A 23,985-nucleotide genomic window follows, 5' to 3' on the forward strand; every position below is an offset into this window, starting at 1 on the left:
GTCCACAGTTTTGTTAACGGTCTGAGACTGTGCTCTTCTGGTGACTGACCACAGGCTTGAGTGCCAGATTTGCTTCTATAAGATGTTACACTCAAGGCTGTAGGCCAGTGTTATTTTTACCCCCTCCCCCCTCCCAGTTTAATGCGGTTTCCATTGAATTCGCCCCCACCCACCTCCATCTCGGATATTTATATGCTCATGAGGCAGATTGCGTTTGTTATGCAACATGAGTGCCTTCGTTAGATTTTTGACATGACTGCTGATCGTTTTCTGTGCAAACATGTTGCTCTGTTGACTGGGATGACTGTTCTGATTGGACCCAGAAGACCTTTAACAGGTCATGGGCCATGAAGCTCACACCAGAGTGGGCTTCTCTTTGCCTTCCGTTGCTTTTTTTCCAGCGTGGGTATAGTGTGGACGGGCACCATCAGCGGGGTTGCGTGTTAACCGTGCTGTCGATCAGCCATGGCAGCACGCATGGCAGTGAGCGGCCAGCGGGGTTTACGGCCTGCCGGAATTTTTGTGGGGAAGGAGGGGCGTGGCCTTTTTTCTGCCAGAGGTATGATGCGCACAGCAGTGGGTGGTGTGGACAGAGACGGCATGCAGGTATGCATGGAGCGCAGTGCGGCTTCCTGCATGCGTGTGCAGCTCTCAGATCAGAGCGTCACCACTGGGCTTGGCATGGGTGGGACAGAGAAGAGAAGCATGTGACTCAGGGATGGAAGGAATGAGTAGGGACTTCATTATGAGCCGGGAGTGGAGACAGGTTTAGCAAACAACGTAAACAGGGGGCACAAAAGCCATCTTGGCACGAGGGAGGTGCATGGGGAAACAATAGCATGTCACCTTGTGGATGCCTACTGGGGCTAGGGTGTAGGTGGCACGCCGGGATCATGCATCAGGGAACAGACTCGCCACCAGGCTCATCCTACCAAATCGCAGGCACCTCAGTCACGTTCCTGTAAAACCTCACGTGTGGAAGCAGTCGGCCTCTTCAGAATGTTACTGCGATAACTACAGTCCTGTAATTTTCAAATATTGATGAGGATCACACTGTACCACATTAATAATGCACATGTCAGTTATAAGCATGGGCGTAGGCTAGACTAACATAGCATGTAAATGATGATTTTATAAATGTAATTAAAGGTAATTACTAGCACCCAGTATTTGTGTAATTACGGTACTCTTTCTAGCTTTTAGCTTGTAATAAAAGGGTAATTGGAACAAACAGCCCCATCGATGTAATTCCAGGCATGGTTCATGCTGCCTGTGTCAGGAGTCCATCCGCGTGCACTAGTCACGCTAACGGCTCTTGCGTCATTCGCCACCCAGGTTGTGTCAGTGCTGTAGTGCTGTGCAAGTTACAATAACGTGTGTGCTAATTAGACAGCAGTGGGGAGGTGACAGTAGGGACCAAACCAACTGTATGGGCTCTTAATATACTGATCGTTGATACTTTTCATTTGGGTTGAATTTTGTTCTGTTTTTTTTCCCTATTTCTTTCTCGTATCCTCTAAGTGCCTTTACTTTTAGACCTTTATTGGTGGATAGAATTTGAGGGGTACCTTGCAGATTCCCTTCCTGTCACTCTCACCTCGTTGCCAGTCTCCCACAGTCTCCATGGTTACGCCCACTGTTGGACCGTAGTTTCTGTGTGTGGTGTTTCTGCTGGAAACCCCCGTTTGCCCAGCTTTTCCATGCTGGTTTGTTCACCTGGGCCTATTACATTAAAAGTGTGACAGGCGTGATGTGACCCAATGAAAGTGATTCCTGATATGTGGGGCTCTGAAGGCAAGGTATCCTTACACTGTGTCTCTGTTGAGATTTATTCATTGTGGTTCCTGGGTGTACACTCTGGGGTACGTCACAGGTGACCTGATCGTAAACACCGTGGATAATTGGCAGGCCGGCCAATTGGCCGTTAAAATGGACTCTTCCTCCCAGTTGACCTTTGCCCTTTCTGGGCAGGCATTCGCTAATATCATCTGGCCCGCACCCCTTGTCTTTTTACCATTTGACTTGCGTATATACTAATGAATGGGGAACCAGTGCCTTGCATTAAATGCTTTACCAGATCATTATAACAATGTGATAAGGCTGTCTGGTCCCACTCTCTGAGACACCAAAAAACCCAAAGTGGGACCTGCCGTCACGTGTGTGCGACCTCGCCTCATGTACGCGTCGCTCACAAACGCGCCCGTGGAGCACGACGCCGCCAGCATGGAGCTGTTACTGTTTGTTGGGATTTAGAGGAGGAGGGAGAAGGTAAATTTAGTAGTGCCTGACGTGCCAAAGCCCTGGGGTGAACGGCGAGGTGGGGACTTGTCTGTTTTATTGGGGGTTTGATTTAAAGCGGTTACCCGCGCCATGAAAACGCTCTCCGTGAGCAGCCCGTGTGCTCATGCACTGTCCGACTGCCGGCACTCTCACTTCACCACTTTCACTATTGTCTACTATTTATTTATCTATTTCCTTTTTTTTTTTTTTTTTTTTTTTTGTGGGTGGGGGTGTGATGTACGAGTTTAATTTAGTAGTTGAATGAGCCATTTCCCCAAGGTGTCCTCTGGTTTTAGAGAAAGACCTATTAAGTTTTAATTACCATAATACTTCATCCGTGCCTTATATTATTTACATCGCAGGGCCTCATAAAGTAATTGGATGCCCCTATTTTTTCCTTTCAATTAATCAGATGGTGTAATAGTGCTTCCCCCCCCCGTACCTTTTACCTTGGCTTGCATTTCATTATGGCAGCGCTCAGTTCATGTTGTATTAAACGCACGCACACGCTGCTTAGTGAAGATCAGACTTAAACCTTGTGTGCTAAGTGCCACAGCGAGAGGGAAGGATCAAATGCCTTTAGAAATGGGCATAAGATGCCTTTAAACCATTTTGGTAGGCATTCGCGCCTTTACAAGTGTCAGCCTGGTTCAGCTGTTTGGGGGGTGGAATGAGCCTGAACACCCACATCGAGCCACCCGAGACTGGAGACTGAGGCCTGCTCATCAAGGTGGGTTAAACGGTCTAGTCTGTACAGCCTCGTTGCCGTAGTTACACAGAATGTGGGACGGCAGCCAGCTTGACTGGTTAATTCCTCCTGTGCCAGGGGCCCTGTGTGTGAGGCTGGTTGAGCATGTGTGCGTGCGTCTGTGAGACAGACACAGACGATGTGCTTGCAGAGGAATGTAAGGCATCCCCAGTGGATGAGCAGTCATGTCAGTTGGCCCCTCCCACCCTCTATTTTCATCCTGAACCGTTTGTGACGCAGCTGGGATCCGATCCTCATGGTGCCGTCCCAGCACCTGCGGGGAGGCCATCGGTTCACTCTGAGGTCACACGGGGGTGTGCACTGTGCCTGGAGACCGGCGGCTTCCTGCGCTGCCGCCTGCCCTCTGTCCTCTGACGCTCTGTGTTGTGCTCTCTGGGCTCCTTCTCTCTCTCTCTCTCTCTCTCTCTCTCTCTCTCTCTCTCTCGTGGCCAGAGTGCCCGGCAGCCACGAGCAGGTAGCTTCTGCTTACAGCCGTGGTTCCTGCTGGCTCCTTTTAGATTGCTCCATTTTCCACTCCTGGGGGGGTTTCCCCTCTGCATGGACAGCAAGTCTGCAAAGAATCAGTGGAGGGATTTTATATGGGATTATAAATGGCTATGCATGCATTAAAGTCTGGTCAGAGGAAGGTGTCTTTAACGCTCTGCAAAGCTGCTCTGTTAATGGGTATTCCTTACTTCCCTGACTGCCCTGCTGGAGGTGGACCTGCCTATGGGGCTCGCTGTGAGCAGACTTGGAATGAGTGCCCCCCGGTGGTCTGTGTCTGCTCTGAGTGACGGTTTCCTCTGCAGTTTGTCTGAGATGTGCTACGTTCGCCGTCTCTCTCTCCCCATCGGCCACCCATCTGTCAGTTTCGCTCTACGCTCTTCATCCTGTTCGTTTTGGTGCTGCTCCCAGGCCCTCTTGGGGATGCGCGTGCGTACGGAAGCACCTGTTTCTGCAGTGGTTGGGGGACTCGGGCTTCAGCCCTCTGGACAGGTTCACCATCTCAGCCTAAGCTATTACACGCTTTTGGTTCATTATCATAATGAGTTCTCGCATCACAGGGAAACGCACCCTGATTTTAGATGGGGAAATCGCATTTACAGCTGGCCCACCTTCACAGCAGTTGTGTGAAGCACTGTTGCTGGCCAGTGCAGCAGGGAGACAGGCGAGCTTGTCGAACAGCCTGACACCTCATCGCTGGGGGCAGAGGAAGGGTGGGGGGGTTAGTCCCTCACCAGGTGCCTAGCTTGTCACCTTGGAAATATCACTTATTAAACCCTTCAGCAAGTCCTGAAACTGCCCCCAGTGCTGGTTATCCCAGCATGCCTGGGACGCACATGCGCTGCCTGCTGGCCACAACATCTCCATGTTCGTTCATGGATGCAGCTGGTTAAGGCTGCCCACCCCTGTCCTCTTCTTTGCTCCCCTTCAGTGTCCTTGTTGCAGGCTACCTATCAAAAATGACTGAACGCCTGTTAGCAAAGTGCTTGCTTATACCCAGGGGTCACGGTTTGGGCTTAGCACTCACCTGGAGCCTGCTGCTTGCTGGTGCCCGCTCCTGGTGCCCGCTCCTGGTGCCCGCTCCTGGTGCCGGTGCTTGCTGTTGGCTGTGACTCTGTCTCAGGCGAGTATGCGGGTGATGTTGCAACATGTTGCAGCAGGTTGGCAGCAGTGACTGGCTGATCTTCCGAAATCCTGTGTCCTGATATTGCTTGGTGGGAGACACAGGCAGGCAGGCAGGCAGTGGGTGGGGGGGGGCTTTTTCCTAGCGCTTGTCCCTGCTGGATGCCAGGCTTCAACGCTCCCCATCACTGAGGCTGTGTGGGCACTCTGAACACGTTGCAGTTTGGAGGAGCGGCCAGCAGGTTTTGGAAGAGGCCTGTCTCTGCTTTTGCTTTCCAAAAGCAGTCTCCTGGGCTCCCCCCCCCCCCCAAGCATGCATTCCCCAGCCCAGATGGGGTCCTACACTGCACCCTGCCCGGTGATGCCCCTGCCGTGTGAGTCTTCTCGGTCAGCTGCCTTCAGGGCTGCCGCAGTGAAGCGCGCTCACTAGTCAGCATTTTGGCCAAGCTCTTGGCCGGCCTCGACCTGGCCGCATTCCAGCTGTGGCCATCTCCTCCTGTCAGCTCGCTGATGGAAGGCTGCAGGGCTCTCCATGCTGGCCCAGCTCCAGCCCAGCCAATGAAGAGCTCGCCACCGCCCCAGTCCAGGGTGCGTGGCTTCATCCGGCGGAAATCGATGGACTGCCTGCTTTGTGTGGAGTGACAGAATGACCGCCCTGTCCATAGGAGTGCAAGCCGCCGTTAATTTCCAACTGACAGGGCAACGTGGCTGGGGGGGGAGTGGGGTGCCTTTAGGGACATAATAATGATCATTATTATTATTATTATTGTCTTTAAAATGACTCAGGATTTTTTACACACGTTACGAGTGAGCAGTGCTGCTGTGCAGCTGGTTGTGGGACAGCTTGCCGAGACGTGATGACAAAATATGGGGTCGTGACCTGGCACTCAGTTTGCGGGTTTTTTTCATCTGAGGTCTGTCACAAAACACACTATAAATCGTAAAGCCTTGCACATGTCTGTCTGCCTTGTGCAGTTGCTGGAAATTCACCACCTCTCCTTTTGTAGTGGGACCCATCAGGAAAAAGAAATATTAATATGCCCCTAGTTCATTTGGCAGGTCCCAGGTTTGAGAGAGGTTGACGGTTCACATTTATGTTTCATTTAGCAGAAAGGCGCCAAGTTAAGTGGTGCTTACTGTTTGTGATGGTGTCTGCTTTGACCTCAGTGTGTGTTTTTTCTGCCTTTCCACAGAACTCAATCCGGCACAATTTGTCCCTAAACAAGTGTTTTCTCAAAGTGCCTCGCTCCAAAGATGACCCGGGAAAGGTAAGATCCCCATCTCTTGGCTGTACTTCACCAAGCTACTTTGGAATAAAAAAAATGCTGAAACTTAGCTGTTTGACTGCTGAGAATAATTATTCAGACATTTTGCATGTGTTACGTGATTTATACATGGAGTGTATTGCTCTGGGTTTTAGGAAACTGTGAAAGGCAGCTGCCTGTTGGTTTAGTGGCTGGTAAAAAATTATTCTGAATTTAAACAGCAGATGGGGGGGGGGCACCTTCTCGGAGATCCTTCATACTCCACAGAACAGCAGTCACTTATGCTGAAGCGGCCGATCGGTTGGGGGCGTCATTGTTTACCCCCTCCTCCATATTTCTTGCCTTCGATTGAGTTAAATCACCCTCCTTGAACGCCGAGGGCTAAATTCTCTCCTGTCACCAGTTTTCTCATCAAGGCAGATTGGACATGGACAGTATGGTACATTGACATCTGTCCCACATCGTCCTTAAATTCTCCTGGTAAGCGAGCTTCCAGAGCTCTTTAAGGAGATGACTTCAGTGTGATCTGCTTGTAGGGGAGCGCCCTTCCTGCACTCTGAGTGAATTAATGTTTGCAGGCAGACCCAGAGGATAAAGATGGACCCCATCGAGGGAGAGAGCTTGTGCTCTCAGAAGGTTACCTATTTACAGACACTGGGGGGCATTGAGTTCAGCTCTTTATTGTGGCTATAAATGTTGTGTGTGTGTGTGTGTGTGTGGGCGCTGTCCCCCTGGATGTTTGATTCGTCGTCATCTTTTGGACAGACAGTGCTGCTCTTCTGGGTTTCCAGTGCCTCTACATCGGCACTGATGCTAAACTGCCAGGTGTCACCATGTAGTTTGTTGACCTGTTTACTGCGTTGTGTCCCTAAACAGTCTCTTCATCTGAAGTTCACAGGCTGTTGCAGCCACATCTGGAATGCCTTTGATTTCCTGCCTGTCAGCTCAATGGCTGCTGGTCACTTCACTGGTTCCCCCCGACCCACTTTGGTCACATCAGTGGCAGTGTTCCTTCATAGCTCAGTGCACAGTGGGCTCTGGTCACTGTTGGGTATCGGGCCTTCATAAATTAGTCCAGGAACACCCAAATTCAGCCCCCTGCTTGGATGTCAGTCATGTCACATGAGTACACAGTATGTCTTATTAAAAGCATTCTTCCTTAAATGAGTGTTGAAATTCTACCCGTCTCTATAATTTCAGCGGTGTTGGAGGGTCTCTTGGACTTTAAATCTTATGGAATGAAAATGAAGGGCCTGAGACCGCCAGCTGCTTTTGCCTGCATGCACTGGATATCAGAGCTATGGCACATGGGAGGATCCCCGCAAATCCCTCTTCACGCATGAATAACTGAGCAGAGCGCTTCATAAGGCTCTGTGCTTGCAGTGTGAATCCTTTAAAATGGGGATGGTGTTGGAGGGGTGCAGCATGCTGGCCCCGGGGTTTCTGTGTGCTTAGAGAGCTTCCCTAATTAAAAGTACCCCCTGACCCCAGTTCTCTCAAATAGTATGTGTGGGCGACAAGGCAGTTCAGCCATCAACAAATAAATGTTTAATTGCAATTAATTTAGTCTTGCAATTAGTTTTTATTCAGCTGATTTTTTTTTTTTTTTTTATCAAGAAATGTGTTTATTGGTAGGTTTTACTGTGCACTTTATTTTGTCAGCCTTAAGGCGGTGATGTTATTTCACGCTTTCCCAAAGAATCCTATGGAGGTGAAAGAGTCCGTGTGGCCCGTCCTGTTGAAGGCTTGCCATCCAGAGCTTCTGCGGAATGTTTCTGCTCTTCTCACGATGGTGGTATGAAGGAGAGTATTTCAGCTTGACTGCTGGAATGTGTAAAGGCTTCATTTGAAAGGTCATCGTCTGCTGGAAGGGGCGGGGGCAACGCAACCTTTCTGCCTTTAAGCAAACACTCTTCGTATGCTTTTGGTATTTTGATATTTATTTTTAAAATAGTTGTTGGCTTTTTCTAGTGGATCAAAAAGAAATATTAACCTCCAGTCAATAATGGAGGTTATTAAGGCTGTCACGCTTTAATTTTTGAGTCAGCATTTAAACATTCATGTTGCTACTGTATTTGAACATGAACTGGAAGGATTAGATGGGGGTGTTTCATGTGAGAACCTTGTTCAGTAAACAGATCGGTTACATGGCAGACGTCAGACCTTTTACTTTGCTCTTTTATATCCAGGTAATTGTTTTAAAGGTAATTACTGCTAGGTAATTGAGAATTACCTGCCTATACTTCTTGTATCAGTCTTCTTTTTGTTGCCTACAGTGTTTATGATTTACATTTTGCAACTGACTAGACGTAAACGTAGTCTTCAGAAATTGACGTGGCCAATTGTGGTTAGCAGTGCCAAGGTTTTGTTCTCTTTTCAGTTCTTTTGTAATGAATAATAATCTGACCGTATGTGTAACTGTCTAAAACGATGCTGGTGAGCCTTAAGTATCAGGCTGCAGTGCGATAGCACTCATGTCTGTTCGGCTCTCAGGTTTTTTTGTTACAATTCCGAATGCTAATTGGGGAACTCGGCTTTTAGGTATCTTTGGCACCCAGCCATCTTGCTCGCTCTTAAATGTAACGGTTGCCAGCTTTCAAGCTCGCCTCTTGAAAGTGGGGATGTGTAGAGTCTCTCCATCTGGGGGACCCATCTGAAACTGAGTAAATGAGGCTTGTTGCAGCACCGGCCAGAGACAGACTGGAGCACTGCTTCTCCGCCAGTGAATGCATGAAGTACAGGGCCTCTGTCTCTGCTGGCTGGGTGTTTTCCAGAGTTCGTCCATTCGAAATCGTTTATGTGTCACAAGATCAAATATTTAAATCCGATAGCAGCATCAGATGGCCTAATTGATGTTATCGACAATGAGCAACAGGAAGCTGTGAGCTGCCGAGGCTCTGTGGTGATGGGCTGGGAGGTTGGGGCGGCGCGTAACAAGGGCGGCACCATCGCCGTCTGTGTCAGTCTTTAATATTCAGTGTTTATTCCCACGTTTTTGATTAATGCAAACATCGTTCAGGCAGATGCAGGTCAGCTACTGGGTGCTGCAGGATCCTTAAACCAAAGATGATACATTCTCTCTCAGATCTCTAATTTGCAAATGTTCTGCATCGGGTCTTATCACTGGAAGGCCATTTTGATGGAACCTGCACACCTGCACCTGTTTCCTCTGCATACAGTTAGTGCCCCATGCCGCTTCTGCTTGCAGCTTAACTCTGCAAGCCTGGATCTACAAGCGCTTCTGTCATAAAGCCTGAATCGTGTAGAATTGTGTGCAAGGCGGCAACAGCAGGTGGCTGATAATATCTGCATGAGTCAGATTGCCCCTTGCCGCTCTCTCTGGATCGCATACGCCGACAATGAACCAGAATGCCAAAGTCCAGCTGTAACTGTCATGGCACAAGGCGGAGCTTTGACACGGTGAATGCGTCTGTCCGTGCAGAGGCCAGGGCTCGGCTCCGGAAAGCCTCATTCTGACGCATTCCTGTACTCGCGCATCTGTTTTCCTGCACGGATGATCCCCATCTTCATGCTGCTGTCCGTCAATTTAGTTTCAGTGACTTGTGCCAACAAGGCATCCATTAGTTGCTTTGGTACTAGGACTGTGCTTTGTGGACTTGCTGTAGGGGACAGGAGATGTTGTAAGTGAAGAGCACAGTTCTCCCCTAGTCAGACTGGACACACAAAGGGGAGATTGAGCCCCTGTGGCCTGTGAAAGGCAGCATACTCCCCTGAATGTCAGGTCCTGTGTTACCAAGACGGAGGGTTCCAGAACTCCGGATGTTTCCCTTTTAAAACTACTTAGGCTTTCTGTGTTTAGTAGAGATTTCAGTCTTGTTCACAACTGACTGCTTCAGTTTCGAATCGTATTTTGAAGCATGTTAAACACGGGGACCTAACAAACATTTGGTCCACAACGTCAGAAAATGTGGAGAGAATATTACTACTGGCTTCCTCGACGGGGCCATTGAAAATTAAATGTAAGTAGGAGGCCGCAAAGCAGGCTGCTAAATAATTCAGCAAGGTTTCCAGGTTTGCAGCTCAAGCCCCCCCAAAAAAATGTTTCCAGCTTCTGCCTGATTATCAGCACGGAGGCCTGGCCAAAAGAAAAGCTCAGCGATGCAGGCCCTCGGAAGGGAGATCGATGCAGCTGAGCGGGAGAGTGGATTCGGGGCTGTGTGTGTGCTGGAGTTATTATGGTTTAGCAGACCTTTTCAAGGATTCTGAAGGTCAGCCGAGATGCTGGCCAGGAGAAACTGCATTTTGCTAAGTAGCTTGCTAGATTCCACACACCCCCCGCAATATGATGGAGTGTGCACCATGTGCTGGGCTTAGGGTTGGGATTCTGTTCTCCCAAAGTGCGAAACAGAGGCGTTTAATCATAAAGTGCATGACTTCAGATTGAGTGTGTTTTTGCATTGATTTTGTGAGTTTAAGAGCACCAGCATGTTGGCAAATCCACATACTTTAGAATGGGCTTCATTAATGATGGTATGCAGTGCAGGTCAACCTCGAAGTACAGGCTGATGCGATTCCCAGACTGCCGTGGCTAATTGCTCTCTGTCCATCTGCTTCCTGGGGAGATGCCCGAGTGAGTCCCGAGCCCCAAAGACTGGTACAGGGACGGCAAATCGATGACGCTGACCGGCGCGCCGAAACCTGAGCAGGCTGCCTGTACTCTTACATCTTACCCAAAATGTTTCATTTCTAAAGGTCATGAATAAGGGATGAGCATGAAGGAGAGCGTGCTGTGTGGGAGACTCACCCCTTGTTTGTTTTTTTATTTATTGCTTTTCATGCACCTAATCCCCCCCCCCCCTTAAAAAAATGTATGAGAGCTTATTTCAAAAGTTGGCTGTTTATTGATTTCTCATAACTATTAATAAGTTATTATTGTGTTTGTAATAATTTATAGCTGTGGCTACTTTCATTATTCATGCGTTTTGTATGTATGCATTAGGATTTCAGCATTACCAAAAAAAGCAGCTTTTAAAGGCGAGAAAACCGAAATGAAGGGGCTGGTTTTTGGGGCCCAGAAGTGGAAATGTGATGCATTTGATTGGGCTGCTCGTGGTGGAACCTCTTGCTAGCATGAGCACACCCAGCTGTGGTTATGGTGTTTGGGGGTCAGCCTGCTTGCTGGCTCCCCTCACTCAGCAGTATGCACAGGTGTGTGTGTGTGCTTGCAGGCGTGGGGGTCCTGGCAGCTTCAAGTGCCTTCCTCCTGTCCTCTAGGTCATTGTGATGTGTGCAGGAGAGAAGTTGGCTCAGTGCATGTGTGTCAATCTGCTGTCGTGACCGCTTTCTTCTTCTTCCAGGGATCCTACTGGGCGATTGACACCAACCCCAAGGAGGACGCACTGCCCACTCGGCCAAAGAAGAGGCCACGATCTGGAGAACGGGTCAGTGCTTCTTACTATCTGTTCTGAAGCGCCACCCACATTATCTGATAGGACAATGGGTCCTGGCCCCGCCTCCTCTCACACCTCTGTATCAGCTTTGCCTGTAATGATCATGTGATAAATTGTCTCACAGGTGTGTGCTGGTACAGGTCTCCCTTGATTTTTTTTAATTTTTAATTTGCCTCATTTCTGCCCCTCAAAACAGTAAACACTTCACTATAATTGTGATTAATCAGTTTATTCTCACTTTTCAGACCATAAAAAACATTACTTTCATAAATTCTTTTAGAAATTATCATTAAAAAGTTGCCCATTTAATGATTAATTAAGCCATACATAATCATGATTGCTGAAAAAAACTGGCAATAAGTATCACTTTGGCTAGTGAACTTTGCTGGCTCCAGTTTGACGAGGGGCCCCGGCATGCAGGGTAACCTGTCGGCCTGTATGAACACGTACAGCTCTACGTCTCCAGATGAGTGTCTGCTGGAGACCTTTGTGATAACCACCAATTCTGTGATTTCCCCCAAGGGCCAATAATAACCTGAAAACTCTTATTGTTAGAGCAAATGCTCCCCCAAAAAGAGAAAATGTCACAGAGACTGACAGATGCATCAAGATCAACAGCTCCATTAAGGCTGAGTTTCCACACGTCAGCAGATATCATGGGTCTCCAGAGGCTGCTGGAGATGTGAGCCAGAAAACTTCATCTCAGTCACATAAAGAAGTCCTTAATTACAGATGAGCTGCCGCTCATTAATCCGTTTGCTAAAGCGCTCTGTGATGGCGTTTGGCGTGGCTTCTCCTGACAGTCCTCTTTCTGGGGCTTGGAGCCGACCTCTCTGCCCTTTCCCACGGCTGCTTGTGTTGGCCTGGGTGCTGAGCCCCGCCCCTTCAGTTTGGCTACTAGCAGCCCATCATCAAACTGCTGCTGTTCTTGTCACATCCATCAGGGACTGGCGTCTCTCAAAAAACCCCTCAAAGCGCCCTTAAGCTGTCGTGTGGAAGCGCTGATTACTATGACACACAACTGCCTCACCAACCGGCAGGGTCGAACCACTTGCTACACTGGGGGGTGCGTGTGTGCATGGCTAGCTGTCTGTCTGCCAGCCCAGTTTGTCCGTCCAGTCCAGACCAATCGGCACATCTTGGCTCAGCCTCTTTGTGAGCTGTACGTAAATTTATGTACATGTTTATGCATTATCTTGAAGGCGTCGGGCCTTATTAATAAACTATGCCCCAAGAACCCATTACACGCGTGGCTCTCTGTGGTGATTTTATTACAAACATAATGCAGCCCTTCCTAGTGCTTGCTTCTCCTTCCTCTTTAATTATTAATGGACTGCATGCTCTACGGTACACAGGCTCTCCAGCCTCCGGATTGCCCCTTCTCACAGCTGTCTTGCATCATCTTCCGGCCCTCCACATATAACCAATCTGTGCTGAGCGGCTGGGGGCCCTTAGGGGCCCCCGCAGTCTCTCCATTATGGACTGCTACTGCTGGGACAGCTGGTACTTGCATCAGACCATTGGGCCCTTCCAGGGACCCGGAGCAGAGTTCGGCCTCCTCTTGTGTACCTTCTCTCCAGCTCCATCTCTATGCTTGTTGCTGTCCTTTTTCATTCTGCCTGGTGTGGGGGCTGTATGTTATGTAAACAGCGACGTCTCGTTCAGGACAGGTAACCTCCTCCCCCCCCCCCCCCCCCCCCACACACGCATAGTGCGTCAGCCCTGCCTCGCCTCTGCAGGAGTGACCCTGGGTTTGCGCGCCCCGTCGCTCGTGTCTCTGTACCGGGCCGCCGAGCTCGCGCCCGCCCACCCGTTTGGCACGGTGTGGCACTGATGCATCGCGGCTCCTCGCGTCCTTGTCATCTTGGCGCTGGTGATGGTGTTGGGGGTTTCGTCCTGCTGTGATTACCCAGCTCTTCTCCCGGCGCCTCGTTCTGTCCTCTACACCCCCGTCTGCCCAACTCCGTTAAAATGCCCCAGACACTAAAATTGCAACTTACTGAAAGCTTGTTTCTTCCGCTTATCATGAATTAAAAATCTTATTGTTGGGAACCAATCCTCTTACAGTAAGTAGTTTCAGGATCCCAGGGTTATCATGCCCCCGCCACAAGCTGGGAAGCAAATGGGACGGCTTTATTTATTCCCAGCCCCCTGCCCCCACCCAACAGAAATTATTTTTAATTTGCCCTACGCGAAGTGCTTTATGCAACTCTGCAGGAAATGTGCACTGCTTTTGTCTTCACAGAATGGGAATTAAATGTGTTTTTTTTCCATTTCATTAAATAAATGTTGGGAAGACATATCAGTCTTTAAGAAACGTGCAGTAATTAGAAGCTGAAAGCAACTATCCACAGCTGTTGCTGCCCACTGGTCTGAAAGTGCTCCCCCCCCCCATACCCCTGTCTCCCAAAGGCCTCCACGCCATACAGCCTGGACTCGGATTCCCTGGGAATGGACTGCATCATTTCTGGAAGTGCCTCGATCAACACTGTGACTAACAAGGTAACGCGGCATGTGCCCACAGATGGTACCCTGACCTCACTCCCCTCGGTGCCAGCTGGAGCCAGTGTGATACGTGCACACAAGCACACACACAGCAAATACCTCCAATGGTGGGTAGACAGGCCCACCTCCACTGCTTCATAAAACACACAGTTCTGCTATGATAGGATAGACCCATCCCTATTGCTATACAATATACACATCACCAACAGTGATAGGATAGACCCATCCCTACTGCTATACAATATACACATCACCAACGGTGATAGGATAGACCCATCCCTATTGCTATACAATATATACAGCTCCAACGGTGATAGGATAGACCCATCCCTATTGCTATACAATATACACATCACCAACGGTGATAGGATAGACCCATCCCTATTGCTATACAATATATACAGCTCCAACGGTGATAGGATAGACCCATCCCTATCGCTATACAATATATACAGCTCCAACGGTGATAGGATAGACCCATCCCTATTGCTATACAATATACACTGCTCCAACGGTGATAGGATAGACCCATTCCTACACCATTCCTTCTGCTTGGTAGTACACACAGGTCCAATGACCCATCTGTGGTTCACAGCTCCATCAGTGGGACATAGTGGTCTCGCTCATGTTTCCAGTGTGTGTTTGTTCAGTAACTATTCCCATATGGTGAAGGCGATGCCAGGGGGACGTTAATGGAGACCCTCTCTGTGTTTCCACCTCCGGTATTAAGAGTGAAACAGCAGAGTTGCCCCTTTCCGTTTGGGGTGGGGTGGTTGCTTTGAAATTTAAATGGGGCTCTCAGCCTCTCGTGTTTTCCAAGCAGCTCCCCCGATTCGGCTCTGAGCCACACAGCCAGAAGTCCGCTTCCTGCTGTCCTCTTATAAACGGCTTTTGTTGAAATAGATAAAACTTTTAATAAATTAATGGTGACACCGCTAGCTGAGGGTGACTGAGGCATGATGCCGTCGTGTGTGGGCAGAGCCAAGCTGGGGTTGGGGGAGGGCTGGGCTAATGGCGTAGGCTGAAAGCCTCAGTGGCACCCCCTACGGGTCAGAGCAGGACGTGGGGAAACTCCCTCCAGCTGTCAAGACACAGGTGCGTGGGGGGGGGGGAGGCCGTGGCAGCCGAAGACGTGGTTTCCTGTGCCGCCCGCTCCGGCTGGCTGCTTCCGCAGGGGCTCGGAAGCCTGCGACGGGAATACCCAGGAGATGGCGGGGGGGGGGCATGGAGAGGGGGCTTCAGCCGAGAGGCTGATTTGAATTTCATGAGGATATTAGCAGATTGGCAGAGTGGCTGCGTCTCACACACCCACGGCACGAGGCAGCCATGACGCCCCCCTGCCTCCCGCCAAGCCTCCTTACACGCGGCGGGTAATTCAGCACTGCGCCTTCTGTTCTTCCCTGTGCTTCTTTATAATACATAATGCACACGCAGACGGCACACCAGCGGAGCTGCGGCTTATTTCCTGACGGCTTGTCAGCATGGTCGGGTTTGCCTTTCCATTCCCACCAGGGGTTGGGGTGGGGGGGTGGCTGTCAGGTGTCGCGTGGGGGCCGCGATCGGTGCTGCTATTTTAACTCTCCAGCTTGCATTTGTAACCAGCACTTAATGAAGCAGTAGATTCGCGGGCCGACAGTGAGGTCTCTGAACAATTAGGCGTTCTCCCGAGGGTAACGCAGCACTTTCCCACCCCGATGAAAGGTGCTCAGAGCGAAATTGGATGAGTTTTATCCGCCTCACAGCGTAGGAGTTTGTCGGCAAGGGCGCGCTGCGGTGCTTCTGCCATGTCGCTGGAAGTGGAAATTCCCACTTCCCCACAGGGGGGCGCCGCATCACATCTCGGGCATTGGGAGAGGCTGGCTGGGGATGAGCTTCCTCACAAAGGCAGTTATGCTTTCCACTGGTCTGACTGGGCTGCAATGAGCCCCCACCCACCCAACCCCTGATGACTGGTTCTGAGCACAGTGAATGTCCATCTAGCAGCCATCTAGCTGGGTCTGGGTGCTGCTTGATTTGGGCCATGGTCCGGTCCATGTCACTCTGGCTCCCCCGAGCTTCATTCAGCCCTCATCGGGGGACCAGTGTGCAGGACTGTCCCCGAGATTAACTCTGCTGTGTTTCTGAGTCATATCTTGCCTCCTTATGGCACCTCGATCCAAAGACGGCGGGAAAGGAGGTGACAGCTTACCCAGAATACCCTGCAGCACTACGGGTTCGACAGTCGCCCGTGCTGGCGTTCGGCGCCCTCCTGCTTTCCATTTCCGTTTACTCCTCACCGTGTGGCAGAATGCACTACGGCACTTCTCTGTCTGCAGAGTTTCTTGCCTTTTGTGCTTGTGTACAGTCAGCCAGCATTTTGCAAGGAAAGTGAGAATTGAGAACAGGACTTTGGGCTTCCAGTTATTAATGTCATTTTTAATGGCGCTCCTATGCATGTTGGGTGGAGGGCGCTATGTGCCTCTGCTGAAGTTTTTTCTGTGCTGCCTATCTGACACAAGCCGGCAGCTCCCAGACCCCCCCCAGTCCTCTACCCTTTGCTGTGGGGCCCAAGTGTCCCTGGGAGGGCTGGTCACGACCCCCAGCACAGCGCAGCCTCTCCCCTCCCTGCCTGGTTAAGCACAGTCGTCGTCGTGGTGAATCCCCTGACTTGCCTTTCAGGTAGCATTGTACAACACGGAGCAGGATGGCAGCGACAGCCCAAGAAGCAGCCTTAACAACAGCCTGTCGGACCAGAGCCTGGCGTCGGTGAACCTGAACAGCGTGGGAAGCGTGCACGGCTATTCGTCGGTGAGCAACTCATTCCTGGGAACGCTGTTCTCCATCGGCGAGACCAGGCTGTAGAACAGCAACTCACAAGTCTAAGAACGTAGTTTGCTTTCCGAGGTGCTGGAATCACGTCTCACTTAGACCAGCATCCTTAAACGCTGTTTGCCCAGCTGGGTGGATGTGGGTGATATTCAGGGTGATGTCAGTGGGGCTGTTGGGCAGCAGCACCCCTTGCAGGATGGGGCTCCTTCCAGAAAGATAACGGGCTTGAATGTGCTGCCGATTCTGAGCTCTGCTGCAGTGCAGCTGGTCACATTTGGAGCACAGGTACTCAGGGATCCTAATGACCATGCCATTTGACCCCCGAACAGGTCGGCAGTCACCAAGAGCCCGTGTCCCAGCCCATGAGCCTACAGCAGCCGCCCCCCCAGCCCCAGTACAGCATGCCAGAGAGGGACAAGCAGCTCCTCTTCTCTGACTTTGAAGATCTCAGTGCCTCCTTCCGCAGCCTTTACAAGTCTGTCTTCGAGCAGTCCTTCAGCCAACAGGATGAGTGTGCGTCACACAGCCCCCCCAGCCACACACGCGCACACAATGGGCGTGATGAGCTCCCTGTGGGGGGCGTCCCACTGCCCACACTGAGGGGAGCACTTCACATGCATTTGGTTTTCAGCTCAGCGTCGCTGCAGGGGCTCTGCCTTCCGCTGACTCCCCCCTCCCCCCCCAGAAATAAAAAAAGGCACTTTTAATCATTTAACTTCTCTTCCCTTATAAGACGGAAACTTCCTGACTTCTTTTTTGGATGCACTTCCCTAAGATGTTTTTAAATGTAATTTTATAATTATTATGATTTTAATATTTTCCTCCTAGCAACGATTCTGTTTTTTTTTTTCCTCTCCATGGTGTTGGGGGGGGTTAGTGTGAGGAGGGTGTTCATGCCCTCCCGTTAACCAATGAGTTACTGTGGAGTCGCTTCCTCAGACACCCCTGTGACCTGTCAGCAGAGAAGGGAGGCTCCCGTTTCTCGTCATTCTGCCGCCACCCTGTCTCCATAGAAACGGGGTCTTACTTAGGTGGTCTCTGGCAATTAGAGAGCAGCAGTGTGTGGCCCACTGGATTTCACAGTGCGGCAGTCGGAGAGAATTCCCCTGCTTTGATGGCGTCTAATGAGCTCAGGGGATCGTTTGCAGAGCGGTCCGCTAATTGCCGGACAGTGCGCTCAGCTCCCCGTCACGGGCCACCGCAGGCCTCCCTGGGTCTGACGGCGACTCTGAATGTGCCGGTGCTGACCGCTCGCCTGAGAGGAGAGCAGGCACATCACGCATGCTGCGCTGTCAGGGTTTTCTGTTTTTCATAATATCAAGTGAGCTTGACCTCTCAGCCCCATACAACAAAAACTCACAAACAAAGGGGGAGAAACATCCAGAGAAGGTGCTTTCAGGACAGCAACAGCCACCTTTGTGTGTGTGTGTGTGTGTGTGTGTGTGTGTGTGTGTGTGTGTGTGTGTGTGTGTGTGTGAGAGAGAGTGAGAAATGATTCAGGCCTCAGACCCGATTGATGCAGCATTCAGCCTCCTGTCCATCTTCCACCTTGCCTGGTCCTTTGTCCTCTTTCCCCTGCTCCACCTGCCTTCCTCTGTGCCAATGTGTTATCTCTCCTCCCACCCCCCCACAGGTCTGATGGGCATGCCCTCGGAGCCCCCCCAGCCAACCCACACGTCCTGCTCCTACCAGCATCCCCCCAGCAGCAGCATCAGCAGTCACCCGCACAGCGGGCAGAACAGTCTGACCAACAGCATCGCAGGCGGAGGCCAGGTGCCCCTGTCCCACCCCCCCCAGCTGCCAGCTCAGAACGCCCACTCCACCCACGGCTCGCCTCATGGACAGCACCCTTCCCAGCATGCACCACACTCTCAGCACCTTTCCCAGCACTCCCAGCACCCATCTCAGCATGCACAGCACTCCCAGCACCCATCCCAGCATGCACAGCACTCCCAGCACCCATCCCAGCATGCACAGCACTCCCAGCACCCATCCCAGCATGCACAGCACTCCCAGCACCCATCCCAGCATGCACAGCACTCCCAGCATTCCCAGCACCCTTCCCAGCATGTACCTCACTCCCAGCACTCTCAGCACTCATCCCAGCATGCACAGCACTCTCAGCACCCTTCCCAGCTTGCACAGCAACAGGGTCAACATCCATCCCAGCAGCAACAACAGCAGCAGCACCAGAGTCTCTCGCACCAGCCCCTTCCAACCCAGCAGCTGTCCTGCAGCACCGGTAAGACTCACCTCCCGCTCTGAGAGCCCTTACCTCAGAGATGACATGATCCTAAAGAGGTAGAGAGTCTACAGCTGTATGCTTCCCTCCAAGTGAGCAGTATGACGCCTTAGTTTAATAGCTGGTTGTGGGCGTGGCGACTCCCACAGTCCTCTTGCACAGCCGACTCCGTGTCCCCACAGGCCTTCCTGCCGACTGGTACCCCAACCTTGATGCCCTGAAGGAAAGCTGTCGTATCGCCAGCAGCTACAACTGGGCAGACGTGGACCTCTCACCATTTCAAGGTACTTGTGGGCTACGGGGTGGTGGTCTGACCCTGAAATCCAGCTTATCTGATGCAGAATATTAGTGATAAATAGAACCTGGTTTTAGTCTAAGGAGTTTTCATTATGGTAGGAAGTGTCCTTTCTGGTAATGTGGATAATGTCTCATGAGCTCAGTCACATTCATACTGAAGCCTTAATGTGTTTGGCTTTATTCTTGTTTCTAAGTTAGCAGTGCCCGTTCTGTAAAGCATCGATTTGTTCGGGGCCAGGATATGTCTTGATGTGACTCTGGGTCTTGAAGCAGCCGTGTCTCTGATCCAAGCGCTATTCTTTGCCAGCCTGACTTAGCATTAACCTTTGAGTTTGATTACACAACAAAGGTGTGTTCAGCAGGGTGACAATTGTTTGGTGATGTAATGAAACTGAGTAGTAGGACTGTTAACTGAATGCAGTTTGACACCTTTACTCCTCTACATCTTCTAAAACTAACACTTTTTTTTGTATTATGATTACAAGTAACTTGTTCATGTGGCGGGGGGGTCGATAAATGATCAAACAAAACAATGATGCAAGAATAGGGATCTTTTGCCCTGTAACATCCCCGCTGTGTGTGAGTGGCCGTGACTAACCGAGCTGTCTCTCCACCAGGACTGAAGGAGAGCATGAGGCAGGCGGAGCTCAACAACTGGTCCCTGGAGCCTACGCAGATAGCGGATCTCTGCTCCTCCATCAACCAGTTCTTTGCACGCACTGGAGTCATCCAGCCACAAGGGGCAGTGCAGCCCCCAGTCTGCCACGGATCCATGCACCCGAACAAGCCGGGTCAGCACATCAACACAGGTCAGTCTGTCTCTCTCTGTCTATATCTCTGTGTCTCTCTGCATGTATGTATTTTTGTATGCGTATGAGTGCATTAGCGCACGCGCTTGTGCTGCTGCGGGGTCTGTGTGTCTGACAGGCTTCTCCTGTCATGAAGGAAACCTGTACATGGAGTCTCGGCAGAACCTGCCAGCCCTGATGGGCCCCCCAGGGTATCCCCACATGGCCCCTATGAGCAGTGCTGGTCCCACCATGACAGGTACATACCCCCCCCCCCCCCGCCTTCATGGTCAATTTGATTCAGACCCTGGGCCTGTTGAGTGTCACTAAACTTGCTTCCCTCCCTCTCGCTCCTTAGGGCACCACACGCAGATGAACCAGCAGCACCTCATTCCTCCCGGAAACTTCCAGATGCGACGCATGCCCGCCGACGACATCCAGGACGACTTTGACTGGGACTCCATCGTTTAGGGGCCCAACCTGCTTCCCCCCCCCCCCACCCCCACCTCTACTGGCCCCATACCTGGCAGCGAGCTGCTTGCCGTGTGTGGGGGGGCAGGGGGGCAGGGGCGGCCCCTCCCTCCACCTTGGGATGGGACGCTTGGCATGCAGGTTCTTCCCAGAGGAAGACTTGACAGTCCTGACCTGTATACGAGACAAAAGTTACTCTGAAGACAATCATATTTACCAGGACATGTTTATGCCACCGCTTTTGTACATGTTGTCCAGCAAGTAGTCAGTGTTGTCAAAATGCCCCCTTCCTCCACCCCCCCCCGGCTCCGCAGTCGCTGTGTGGTGTCACCGTCTTGTTCAGTGTGTTCTCATTCCTGTGTTGACTGACAAAACGGCCATCCACCAGAGGGCTGGATGGGGGCAGATGTCCTGCTCAGTTATGTGCAGAGAGCTCATGGGTGGAGGGGGTGTGGCGTACCGCCTGTGGTCACCTGACCCGGAAGGTGAGGGGCGTGCAAGTTATCACTTGGTAGATGACATTCACGCTAAAGTGCGTGCGTGTGTGTGTGTGTGTGTGTGTGTGTGTGCGTAAGTGGCGCCTGCATTCATTATGCCGTCCATCCATCTTTCACATTTCATTGCTAATGTTTTAACTTTGCAGTAACAGTACATTGGGGGTGGCTTCCACTGAAATTGGATCCCCCCCAACATTGTGCACGCCTCAACTTCTGCATATACAATCACTGATTCAGCAACCCCCCTGCCCCCCGCAGCAGAAGTTTGGTGTCGATTTACTCGGTTTACTTGGCACAGCTTTAAGCTGCCTGTCAGTCCCGCCTGTGTGTGTCCTACTGGCTCAAGTGTTCCGACAGAGTGCCCCCTAGTGTTGGTTTGTATGAGCACAGGAGGGAAATCAGAGTTATTTGTGAAGCATATCACTAGGGGTAGATCAGCACATGATATCACACGCCCTTTGGAAATGGAGTGGAATTGGAAACTGCCATTGTATGTCCCATGTCAGCTGTGTTTATGTCAGTTTTGGAAATGAAGAATTTCCAAGGTTTGCCCTGTTCTGATGGTTCCAGATGATGGAATCAACCTATTACGCCATTTAACAATTTTGGAGAGGATTTCTCCGAATGTTTGAAGTGAGGGGTGTGTATAATTGAGGGTCTTCATACCTGAATCACTGTGGGCTCGGGCCGCCTCCCTACACCTTACCGTCTGCACATGTGTTTACTGGGCCAGGCGCACTGTGACGTGAGCACAAGCCTGGCCTGTAGGGGCCTGAGGTAGCGAGCCCACATCCTACCGGCTTACTGGGTTTGCGCTCAAGTCCTGACAAGTTCTCAGCCCTGCGTGAGACATGGTGGGTGGGTCCCTGCTGCTTCCCCAGGGTTGTTGTTCCGTCTCGCTTTGTCTTTTGCTGTCTTTTGGGTATTCAATCAGCTAGTCTCCCACGACTGTTACGCCATGTGTATTTCTGTAGGGGTTGGACTGGATTTCTTGTGTGCTATATGAATTGGTGGGGGTGTGTCAAGCTATAGGGGTGACAGCTAAGGGGCACATCCTGCCCGAGTCCCACCCAGACGGTTTACTTGCGGCTTGACTCTGTCGTCATCACTGCTAGTCCATGCCGAACGCGCATCCTGTTGCCCTCAGCTGTGCCGATGTGGAGCTGACCTTGTGAAAACTGGTATTCCCATATCTGTCATCTCCGTGTAGGGCGTGCAGTCTGAAAAACTATAATTGGATTTATTCAGGGTATGTATAATCAAGTATTTTCCTCTCTTTTTTAACGTTTTAAAATGTACAGTGGATTACAACTGTACCTTAACCGTGCAACTAACTCACCTACTGCTTGTCTTTGTCGACATTCAGGCTCTAACTAGGTTTGACTTTAACGTTGTATAAATGTTTGGTTGAAACGGATGCCGATGTGTTGTCAAAGAACCATTCACATAGACTTTGAAGCTGAAGAGATTAAGCTGTTGTGCGAGGAACCGCAGCCAGCTGACGAGCAGCAGTTGGCGTCAGCCGGCCTCCGGCCCAACGTCAGGCTTCGATTCCTAAGCCATCTTGTGTTTTAGTGTTAGAAACCTTGCCATTGAAAATAAGCACATTGTGTTAGTCCTGTGTGTGTTAAATTTTGTCTGTGTGTGAGAGAGCGAGAGATCCTGTGCCTTCCTCCCTGTTTACACCCCGCCGTTCATCCAAGGTGCTGCTGAACATCCTCTCCTGGGGAGAACTTGTCACGCTCCACTGCCGGTCAGGGTGGGTTCCAGTCCTGGGATGCTCTGCTTTTCGGTGGGAAACCACATTGGCCCCGTTCTGAAGTGAGGGTTTCTATGGTGAAGCAGACGGAGCCGTTTAAGCAGCCTGTGACGTGCCGTCCCACCTGCATGCTGACCAGCTGGCCAGGCCGGGCCGGGGGGAAATGACTCCATCCCGTAAGGCACAGCACTGTCCCCCCACTACACAGCCTGGCTGCTGATTTTTAAGGCTTTTAAATTGAATGTGTTTATGCGGTGGGATTTTTAGGCCTTGGGTTTGGTCGGTGGCAGGCTGCGAGGTCACGCGGCCCAGGTCTTCCGCACGCTGCCGAACGGTGCAGTCCTGCCGGCCACACCAAGGGCCGATTTATCACACGTCCACCACAAATCCAATCTCCAGAGCTTAGCACTGCGTAGCATTGGCGCACATCTCTCACTGGAAACCTTCACTGCCCTTTCAGCTATGAGCAGCCAGTTGATGGTCATTTTAAACTGGTAACCTGTCGCCAACAGGAAACACAAATATCTGTGGCTGAAGGGGCCACAGGTTAGCACCTGGATTTGTACACAGAATTTAAACGGAACAGGAGGAGGGAATCTGGGCGCCGATTTTGGGGAGGAAACGGGGGTGGGGGCATAGAGGAGGTACAAGAGGAAAAAAAAAAAGTCTGGATAAGACAAATCAGCCTATTTAAATATATTTTTTTTTAAGCAGTGTTCCTTCTATCCTTGTGTGTGCGTGTGTGTTTTGTGCGTTTTAAAAGTTCAGCTTCACTATGCCAGTGGAGACGCAACAGAGATTTTAAATCTGAAAAGTGAAAAAAGAAAAAAAAAAACATTAAGGGAGAAAACTGCCAAGTGCGGCTACATGAGGCCCGCTCCACTCAGTGTTGATGTGTTGTGTTGATTGTAAATATGTCTTTTCAATCATCCTTCTCTGGGTGGGTGGGTGGGTGGGCGGGGGTTGCTCCTGGGAGGCAAGGGGGCCCCCTGGATTTAAAGAAATGGGGAGAATAATAGAGTATTTTGTTATTGTTTAAAGGGTGATACAGTATGTACATATCTATATTGTATATATGTGATGAAAATGCATTGGCTTTTTTGTGTGACACTACCTTTTACCTGTACTATGGTTCTACAGTCAGTGTTTCAATGTTTATAAAGTATATTTTTGTTTTGTTTTTGATTTGTTTTTATTTCATTTATCTGTATTTGTTCTCCCTGCCCCCCATTCTCCTTTGTTATTGCACGATTGATTACTTTTGGTGTCCAAGAAATGACACGGCTAT

General features: G+C 50.7%; 1 protein-coding gene across 1 annotated transcript in view; it reads left to right on the forward strand.

Moving 5' to 3' along the window:
- The window catches only part of foxj3 (forkhead box J3), a 57,329-nt gene extending 33,769 nt beyond the window's left edge, over positions 1–23,560 (forward strand). Inside the window, exons 3-12 of the mRNA XM_049023272.1 lie at positions 5,848–5,922; positions 11,238–11,321; positions 13,743–13,832; positions 16,494–16,622; positions 16,973–17,156; positions 18,277–18,885; positions 19,068–19,169; positions 19,800–19,991; positions 20,128–20,229; positions 20,329–23,560. Coding sequence (XP_048879229.1) covers positions 5,848–5,922; positions 11,238–11,321; positions 13,743–13,832; positions 16,494–16,622; positions 16,973–17,156; positions 18,277–18,885; positions 19,068–19,169; positions 19,800–19,991; positions 20,128–20,229; positions 20,329–20,441 — 1,680 coding nt within the window. The 3' untranslated portion in view covers positions 20,442–23,560. The remainder of the gene's footprint in view (positions 1–5,847; positions 5,923–11,237; positions 11,322–13,742; positions 13,833–16,493; positions 16,623–16,972; positions 17,157–18,276; positions 18,886–19,067; positions 19,170–19,799; positions 19,992–20,127; positions 20,230–20,328) is intronic.
- Positions 23,561–23,985: the final 425 nt, after the last annotated feature.

Source organism: Brienomyrus brachyistius, chromosome 8 (genome assembly GCF_023856365.1).
Source record: "Brienomyrus brachyistius isolate T26 chromosome 8, BBRACH_0.4, whole genome shotgun sequence".
In the NCBI taxonomy this organism is placed as follows: Eukaryota; Metazoa; Chordata; class Actinopteri; order Osteoglossiformes; family Mormyridae; genus Brienomyrus; species Brienomyrus brachyistius.